The sequence below is a fragment of the Gadus morhua genome, chromosome 21 (assembly GCF_902167405.1).
Source record: "Gadus morhua chromosome 21, gadMor3.0, whole genome shotgun sequence".
Taxonomy (NCBI): Eukaryota; Metazoa; Chordata; class Actinopteri; order Gadiformes; family Gadidae; genus Gadus; species Gadus morhua.
Window position 1 is genome coordinate 9,337,567 of NC_044068.1, and position 9,860 is coordinate 9,347,426.

The following is a 9,860-nucleotide window of genomic DNA, read 5'->3' on the forward strand; positions in this document are numbered from 1 at the left end:
TTACACACAGAATGTTATCTTCTCTTCCTCTTATGGTGTTCCTATTGTGACTCCCCTCTCCTCTCCTTTTGTCGGTTTAATGTTGATGCACTCCAGTGTTTTATTTTATCTTCAGTGTTGCTGTTTGTTTGTTGTTCAAGCCAAGCCATGCCTGATCTCCTCCTTCCCTTAACCGTGCAATTAGTATAATGAGTACAGTTCTTCCCTCAAGAGTTATCGGAGAAAGTTAACCGCTTTTTTCAAAATGCAATTCAAAATATTAGTAGTATTTGGGGATATAGTAAAGGTTGAGTTTTGTGCACGTTGATCTGCAAAAGCTTGCAGACATGTAAAACTACATTAACCATTGTCCCTTAGAAAGGAAAGAAACAGATTCACGGTGCTACGAAGCCAGAGAGGTGAAGAGATGTTTGTTCGGTTTGTACGGCGGAGCGTCTTTTAGTGGAAAGGTCCCGCTAAAGGAAGGTTCTGGCATCTTCTTCATGGGAGCATGTGCTTCATTCAGGGGCTTTGTCAGTGTTGATATGAAATCCAGGTGTTTTTGCAGATTCTTCCAATGCATTACATTTCTCATTAAAGGGGTTATATATATATATATATATATATATATATATATATATATATATATATATATATATATATATATATATATATATATATATATATATATATTTCTATATATATATTTGAATGTGTATATGTATGCTTGTGTCTCTGTGTATGTGTTTGTCTGCGTGTCTTTGTGCGTGTGCGTGTCTGTGTGTCTGTGTGTCTGCATGTATGTGTGTGTGGAGATCGGGGGGGGGAGTGTTCCTCGTCCCCTACTCCACTAGTTTCCTCTTGGAGGGGGGGATGAGGTGGGCGGGCAGCTCGGCAGGCAGCTCGTGTCCCTCCAGCTTCACCTTGATCAGATGGTTCGCCAGCGCAAACTCCTCATCGTCCAGCAGGCCGTCCTTGTCGATGTCGGCCAGCTTCCAGATCTTTCCCAGCACCGTGTTGGGCAGCTTGGACTTCACCATCTCCCGCTTCACGTTGGCGCCCGTCACCTTGCCGTTGACCGGCGACAGGGTGTAGAAGATCTCGTCGTAGGCGGGCTTGTCGCGCGCCACCACCCACTCGGCCTCGTCGATGCCCTCTCCAGCGCCCTCGCCGTAGCCGTAGCCGAAGGGCCCGTTCAGGGTGTTGGTGAAGGCCCCGCCCTTCACGGCGGCGTTGGGCCTCAGGTTCTCCTCCTGCCGCACCAGCACCATGAGGCCGGCGATGTCGTTGGTCAGCATGTCGTCCACCGCCTCCAGCAGCTTGCCCTTCAGCGGCGGGAACTTGGTCAGGTCCTGGGACTGCAGCTGGTCCTGGGGGGGGGGGGAGGGCCAGGGGGAGGGATTAGGAGGAGGAGGAGGAGGAGGAGGAGGAAGGGGAAGAGGAGGAGGAGGAGGTGGTAAACAAAAGTCAAACCGATGTCACTTCTAGGCAGCATAATGTGGCCATAATGTGATTCAGTCAATTAACTTCTACGTTACCCTTCACATATGTGTTCCAAAGGCAAAGGCAAACCTTTGTGTCTAGAGTCAAGCAAAATGGTGACAAAATATACCTCCCTTCTTAAGCAGATTATAATATAATACGCATGCACTAGTTTTTTTTGTTTTTTCTTCTTTTCCCAAAACATGCAAGAGCAAAGCGAACATGGAACCATTACAAGCAACCGTATCGAGGTTTCACTCGACTTGTCAGCACAGAATCCTGCCCATGCTACTTTAAAAGTGCCAGCTGGGGGAAGACTGTACACTCTCTGTGACGGCCTCTAGACCGGTTTACCTGCATCCTCTTGAGGTTGGGGAAGTCTCCGGGGGAGATCTGGTGCTCTCTCTCTATGCGGACGTAAATGTCTCCCAGACTTGCTATCAGCTCTTTCTTCTTGTTGTCCTTCCCGAACACAGTGGGCATCTCTTTCTTCAGCGAGCTGATGATGTACGCGTGAACCTGCGCCAAAAAAGAAACACATACTCAACATTCTGGTAACTTAATAAGCAGACGACAGCTCTGTTTGTGTGTGTGTGTGTGTGTGTGTGTGTGTGTGTGTGTGTGTGTGTGTGTGTGTGTGTGTGTGTGTGTGTGTGTGTGTGTGTGTGTGTGCACGTTGTTTGGTTGGTGCCTTGATTTCTAAAAATGCAGTTGGAATTTCAGTCTTTCCTTTAAGAAAAGAAAAAAAGAAGTCGACTTCCTCTCCAAACAGGAAACCGGAGATAATCCACTTAGGGGTTGAACAACCTCACTTGTCAAACTCACTACGTCTATGCTCTATGAGCTCCCTAAGGAGTGTGGGGGGGGGGGGGATATGGGGGGAGGAGGGGGAGAAGGGGGAGACGCGGTGACGCGTTGTGTCAAGGTTGACAGCTGGGTCGGGCCGGGATGATGGAGGGATAAAAGACGATGGATGAAATGGGAAACAGGATTTGGTTTTCCCACCCATCCCGTCAGTGGGATCAAGTGGGATGGCGCCATTTTGTGTCCCTGAGGCTTCAAGATAAAATCGGCTTGTTGTTCTGGGGCGTCGCCTTGCCTTCAGTTCAATCCAATTCAATTGTATTTGTATAGCCCTTAATCGCAGTTGCAGCCTCAAGAGTGCTGAGCTGGCCAGATATTTACGACATGCCTTAACGATTAGACATTCGTTTTCACAAGTTTATATCATCTCCTGATGCTTAGCCTGTAAAAGAAGCAATGACTTTGACTTTGATATTGGGAAATCGCAAAGTCAAAGTCACGATTCACCAGTGATTGTGTGAGTCCTGTAAATGTCACACATCCAAAAGCAAAATCTATTGGCAAGCAAAGGACCAAGCCATGAGCCAATTCCAGATCCATATGTGGACATTTGACTGACGCACAATATGTAAGTCAGTATTTAGCTCTGTCAGTGTGCTCCCACCCTGGGTGTAACAGGGCCTGACAGCAGAAGGGACACACCTACGTGGGAGAAAAGGAAAAAAAAACGCCATCCAAGCCAATAAGCTGACAGGTTTCGCCTGACGACGAGAAACTCAATGACCAATACCACATGCGCGCAACCAAACTCTTTCACTTAGGCAATAGTATTTGATGCATTCACACAAGCCGTGATAATGTCTGTGAAAACCATTGTTGGTTGGCTGATTGTGCGTAAATATAAAAAAGTTTGTCATATTTAAGCTTAATGAAACATTCCGGAGAGAAAACTACGATATCAAAATGAAAATTGCGTGGGTTGTGATGTTGACTATGTTTTAACCCTTCCCACAGTAGTGTACTTGGGTGTGAGATTTTTGAGAACTGCGTCATTTCATCATGCATGATCGAAATTTGTGATGCATAAAACAACCTGAATGATCAGCTACCTCTCCTAACCAATTAAAACCACACAGCCCACTGACCAGTAACATCGCCTTTTCTGTGTATACGTGTGTGTGTAGGTCTATGTTTGGGAGTGTGTGTGTGTTTGTGTGTGTGTGTGTGTGTAGGTCTATGTTTGGGATTGTGTGTGTGTGTGTGTGTGTGTGTGTGTGTGTGTGTGTGTGTGTGTGTGTGTGTGTGTGTGTGTGTGTGTGCGTGCATGTGTGTACGCCCGTGGTCATACCTTGGCGAGCCGCGCCCTCTTGATGAGGTCATTGAGCTTCCTAAGCGCGGCGTTCCTGGGAAGGGACTGGATGTCCTTGAACAGATCCTGCTCCTCTGCCTCAAACAGCTTCCTGTTGTCTGGGATCAGCAGTGGATGGGACCAGAAGGAGCCGATGTAGACCCGGATCACCTGCAGAGAGAGGGAGAGAGACAGAGAGAATACAACATAGTCATAACCTGTTATAACCATGTTATTCTGTCAATAATGTCTACGGAGATGGGGGGGAATTGCGGCTGATTGATTTTACCATGACATGTTGTCTGACTGTTCTTATACTGCTCAGTGATGTTCACTGTTCACTAACCCTTTGTTTTGGGCTTTAACCTTTTGGAGTACTACTTTGCTATTTTTTGCCTTTGTCTAATTTTTTAAGTTCTTTGGAGAACTTTAATGTTTTTTACCATTACCATAAAGCTCTTTTGAATTGAATTGAACTGATTAGTGCCAGAGACAGAGATAGAGCGACAGAGACAGAGAGAAAGAGACAGAGACAGAGACATAGATAGCGACAGAGACGGAGAGACAGCGACAGAGACAGAGTCAGAGATAAACAACAACAACTGAAAGAGAATCAGTCACCCATTAATAAATCGATAATCAACACATTTATCAACACATTTCTCTCTTTAACTAAACTTCAAAATGGCATGATTTGTTACCTCCGGCGTGTTGACGATTTTCCCCAGGGACCACATCAGGGCTCCATACACCCTCATCAGCTGCTGGGTCTCTATCTGGTCCGCCTTGTTCAACACCACCCTTAATTGAGTCATGGTACAGCATCATTTATCATGCCTAAGTCCTTCCCTCCCGGTGTTTTTTCAGAGGTTCCTACCGGGTCTTTACCTGATCTTGTCCTCGTGGTTCTTCAGGGCCTTGATCACGTCCGAGAACTCGTCGGAGATGTCCAGCTTATGGGCGTCGAACAGCAGTATGATCCGGTCCACGCGCTCAGCAAACCACTCCAGCACCGCAGCAAAGTCATAGCCTGAGAGAGGATATCAATAACAAATCGTCATTTTAATCGGCACGTATTTTTATAAAATCATCAAATGTCTCCATGGGGTCAGTGCGCTCTATCTATAGTGTGAAAATAGTCTAAAATTTACGATAAAATGATCCTAGATTGAGCCAATCGCTTCACTTAAGGTACAGCTTGGTAGTAGAAGTTTTGTGTGTGGTTGTGATTTATGGGAAGTGCAGTTTCCACATAGATTACTGTACGTGTCCAAATGGGTTTTCACTCTTACCTGGAGATCTTCCACAGAAGATGAGATCAAAAATGATGATTGAATGGAGGAGTTAGTGCATTAAAAGGCACCACAAGGACACCAGTACTGACAGACAGATGGACGGAGTGGTAGTACAGTAGTGGGAGCAGCAGCAGCAATGGTAGAGGTAGTAGTGATGCAGTAGGGATTTATGCAATGGTTAAGAGATTATGTTTACTGTCAGCAACAAATGGGGTACAGCAAGGAGTAAGCGTTTAATTGTTATTTTAGTGTTTTTTTTGTCTAACTTAATTTCATGAAAATCTGGCCTAAAATTAAGTTCACAGCCTTCAAAAGAGGCTTTTAAAACGTACGTGCATCTTCCTAATTATTTATTATGTAATTTCTAATTTATTCTGAATCACATAAGCTCATATACAAACTTTTACTTTGAAAATCTCATATATTATTAAAGGCATTTGCTGCTTTGTTGCTACATGGGGCCTAAGTAGTGTCTACTTCATATTAACTACTTTCAAATCTATATGAACACTAAAACAGCTTAGCTTTAATCTCAAATAACATAATTTGTATTTCAATTTCATTCTTTTAAATCTTGATTTTGCCATCTATTCTCTTTTGAATATCCAACTCATAATTGAAACAAAGAATAGACCCTGCATCACTCTGAAATAGGTTTTATGCGATATTATTTTAAATATTCATACTATATGTCCTACTATATGTACTATAAGTTTGACGACAGCAGGTTTTGCCAATTGATTTCCTTAACCGCTTCATTCTTGATAACCATACTACAGCTTGTGTGCAGACCAAGTGGCCTTAGTCTGGCATTAGTCTGTATGAGAGGCCGACTACTTTGACAAAAACACTGCATCTTGGCCAAAGCTTCAAAGCGCTGGATTCAAATGATACTTTGATGAATTTTAGTGCATCATTTTTCATAACACTGTCATTCCACAAAAAAAGGCTTATATTTGTCTTCAATTTTATGTTAAACACTGCTATCACAATGAGCGTGAAACACAAACAGGAGCCCGCCAATAGCAGGAACCGTCAAAGACAAATAAACACACTTTTTTTGGTGAAGAAAAAAATGACCAAAATCCTACAACTCAAGTTATCATCCTATTTTTTGGCAGGTTGGCACACAAATCTACGATACCTCCGTAACGACATCTACGTAGCCTGCTATAGCCAGAAAGATCCTCTGTCAAATCTGGATGTAAACATACAATGAATCGCTATTAAAATAAAAAACAGAAAATAATGAGACAATACCAATGACACAAAGATAAAAGAATGGATGCTATACACGCCAAAACACACACACACACACAGACACACACACACAAACACACTGAAAAAACACCTCACACAACGACGCACACATTCTGTGTCTCCAGTGAAAACACAGCTGTGCTGAGTCAGAGGTAGTATTAGCATGTGTTTCATTTCCAAATGGACCATGTTTAAGGTCACAACACCGAGGGGTTTATTTGCTTTGACGCAGGACAAAATAACAACACTAAACACCCTTCTCCTAATTGTTTGCAAAACAGAACTGTTATGTGGTGTTCACTGTGAATTGTTATGTGATCAAGCATGAATGGTTGAATTAATTAAATACACAATTTACAATATGAATTGTGGTGCAGTTTCTTACTGCAATCATTGTACAAGATGGTATATCATTTCTTTTTTTAATACTTCAATCCCTAAACGGTATTAATTGACCGACCAGTACACAGACTTATGAAATAACAATATCACTTAAGGCCACATGATGAATATCAACTACCTTACGTAAGGTTATGCAGAATTTAACAAATTTAACCGAAAGAACATTTCAAAACATGCTCGGCCATGAAGAGGTAGCAGAACATTCAAGAAAACCAAACAATTCGTTCAACCATGCTAATCATCATGACCATTAAACATGACTAGCACTTTCTGGTTAGGTCTTATAAGCCAGGTAGCTATTTAAATTGTTCTCGGTGTTTGCAATAGTTGATTAAATAGCTCTGGCTGACAGTAATGATAACCTTTGGAAAGTCATACACAAGAATGTGAAGAAGTCAATGTTCAGAGAAATCAATGTGTGTATTGTGTAGAAGTCTATGTGTGTATATGTGTATATGTGTAGAAGTCCATGTTCGTAGAAGTGGGCGGATCCATTTTGAGAATCAATGCAAGCTAAGTGCTTGAGGAAGTCTCAGAGAAGACACAGATGCTTTGCAAAAACACAATACAAGATACTATGAGAAGGTCCCCATTGTGTAAGAGTGTCTATAGTGTGTATATGTTTGTGTGTCAGTGAACCTTGGTCACAGAAAAAAGGGAGAAGAGAGTGATGGTAAAGTGAAACATGTTGAGGAATAAATTCAGGGGCGGACGAAAGGGAGGGCAAGGAAAATAGACTGAGTTGTGGACATAAAGACGTTTGGTATCCGTTCATTTGCATATTGCCTTTGTCCACGTTTGGCGGTTGTTATGGAAATGTCTGCATTTAGCATTGGGAATGCCGGCATCCAGACAGACATACCTTCCCTTAATAAAACAGTGTGATTCTATTGAAACCAATCGTGCATAATTTAATACAATTTGGTTCGCTTACAGACAAGCTGATGCCACCATATACAGGTCCTTCTTTCCCTGCCTATGTTTCTTTCTTTCCTTTTTTTACAGTTCTCCTATGACGAAGCATTTCAAGGAACAATCCATTGTTTCTGTCATAAATGTGTAACTACCCCTATGAGCAAAGTCTAAATGAATAGGCAATGGGACTGACTTGTATGATTCAACAATATTCAATGATGCACTCATGTTTTGATAAAGAACAAGAAATGAAGATTGAGTGTCTGAGTTAAAATATAACTTATTTCAGACAATGTTACTTGCATACACCTAACTGAGGCTGTGTGTGTGTGTTTTGTGTGTATGTGTGTGTGTGTGATTCAAAGCTGTTTTTTTCCCTCTACTTCCTACTTCCCGAAAAGCCTGGGGCATGATGCTATTGATATCTGATGCAACCACACACACACAAACACACACACACACACACACACACACACACACACACACACACACACACACACACACACACACACACACACACACACACACACACACACACACACACACACACACACACTGCTGACTCTGCAGATCCCAGCGATTACAGGGTGGCCAAATGTACACTGATACAGAGAACACTACAGTAAGGATTGGTAAGTGTGTGTGTGTGTGTGTGTGTGTGTGTGTGTGTGTGTGTGTGTGTGTGTGTGTGTGTGTGTGTGTGTGTGTGTGTGTGTGTGTGTGTGTGTGTGTGTGTGTGTGTGTGTGTGTGTGATTTTACCTCGACTGATTCTCTGCTTCTCGCCTGACAGAATCCCCGGAGTGTCGATCACACTGATGCTCTCCAGCACTGGATTAGGCAGCTGGGCACACACAAACCTAGAGTCACACACACACACACACACACACGCGCGCGCACACGCACACACACACATGCACACACACACATATGCGAATTAGCAAGGAAAAGAGATAAGCAAATTCAGAGAGGTGCAGAGGACAAAGAAAAGGTAGAGGGGACGGTGGGCAGAGGAGAGGAGAGGATGGAGAGGGAAGGAAACGAGGAGACGGGAGGAAGACACAACGCGTTTAGCATGAGAGCAGACGGAAAGGACGAAGGACAGGGGAAGAGTTTTTACGACTGCAGAGGATCTGTGGCTCATCTGCCACGGATAACTCCCCCCTCCCCCCCACAGAGACACACGTGTGCACGCCCACACACACTACATAGACTTATCCCTATTTTCCAACGTTCGCTCTCCAGCTGCATAAATACAGCACTCTGAGCAGTCCCCACTAATATGGCTGTGTGTGTGTGTTTGTGTGTGTGTGTGTGTGTGTGTGTGTTTGTGCCTGTGTGTGTGTGCGTCTTAGTGTGTGAGTGTGAACTGATTTGGTGGGGCGCTCCACTGCGGAGACAAGGTCACGCACACACTTTAGCAGTTTCTCTTCCCCCAGAAGAGGTGGACAACTGACCTGCTCCAAGATACACAAACACACACGCACACATGCACACAAACAAACACACACACACACACACACACACACACACACACCACTACCACCACTACAGCCATTACTGACCTGCACTGACACAAAAAACATGAAAGCATGCAGACACAAGATTCATGCACAGAGCTATTACTGATCCATACTGACCTCCACATACACACACACACACGCTCACACAATTTATGCACAGGGCCATTACTGACACACACGCGCACTAGCACACGACCACCGCACAGCCATTACTGACCTGTGCTAACATAAAATACATGGAAACATGTACACACACATTTTTTATGCATAAGGCCATTACTGACCCATACTGACCTCCATACTCACACACACACATACACACACACACACACGCATACACACACGCCCAAGCCATTACCGAGGGAAAGCCTGGCCAAAGAGCACGAGGCAAATTCAATCAAGCTGGAATGTAGTGCTATGGTGCCGTCTCTCTCTTGCTCTCTCCCCCTCTTACTCTCTCTGCAACACTCACTCTTGGTCCAGCCGTCCCCTATTCCCCATCCCCCATTGTGGTCTCTCTCTTGTATATCTGTGTCCTCCTCTGCTATTGGTAACACCGGTATCATCCAGTCACCGTACCCCGCAGCGCGCCACTACTCTTACCTGTTGAGGAAGGCGTTCCCGAAGGCGTTGAGCTTCCTGAAGGGCTTCTTGGGGTCCACCACAAGGGCGTTGCCGGGGACGACGCCCTCCGTGTCGCCGTGCATCACGGCGATGAAGGAGTCCGTGGTGGGCTCCGGGCCGATCCGCATGCCGGGGAAGTCCTGCTCCAGCAGGTAGCTGCGGGCCAAGGGGGAGGCTGAGTCATGGCTCCACGTCGACACAACGCTAAGGCGGGGACGGGTCCGCTAACC

The 9,860-nt window shown here is 44.5% G+C and overlaps 1 protein-coding gene across 4 annotated transcripts in view; it reads right to left on the bottom strand.

The window, feature by feature from the left end:
- Positions 1-678: 678 nt before the first annotated feature.
- Positions 679-9,860, bottom strand: part of ehd3 (EH-domain containing 3) — a 13,900-nt gene continuing 4,718 nt past the window's right edge. The window contains exons 3-10 of one of the 4 annotated variants that reach the window (XM_030346074.1): positions 9,610-9,786; positions 8,246-8,343; positions 6,053-6,106; positions 4,502-4,643; positions 4,315-4,414; positions 3,614-3,784; positions 1,816-1,980; positions 681-1,349 (exon numbers count right to left, since the gene is read on the bottom strand). In XM_030346074.1, the coding sequence (XP_030201934.1) occupies positions 822-1,349; positions 1,816-1,980; positions 3,614-3,784; positions 4,315-4,414; positions 4,502-4,643; positions 6,053-6,106; positions 8,246-8,343; positions 9,610-9,786 (1,435 nt within the window). In that variant the 3' untranslated portion in view covers positions 681-821. Of the gene's footprint in view, positions 1,350-1,815; positions 1,981-3,613; positions 3,785-4,314; positions 4,415-4,501; positions 4,644-6,052; positions 6,107-8,245; positions 8,344-9,609; positions 9,787-9,860 lie in introns of all 4 variants that reach the window. The other 3 variants (XM_030346073.1, XM_030346076.1, XM_030346075.1) reach the window with 3 other exon arrangements.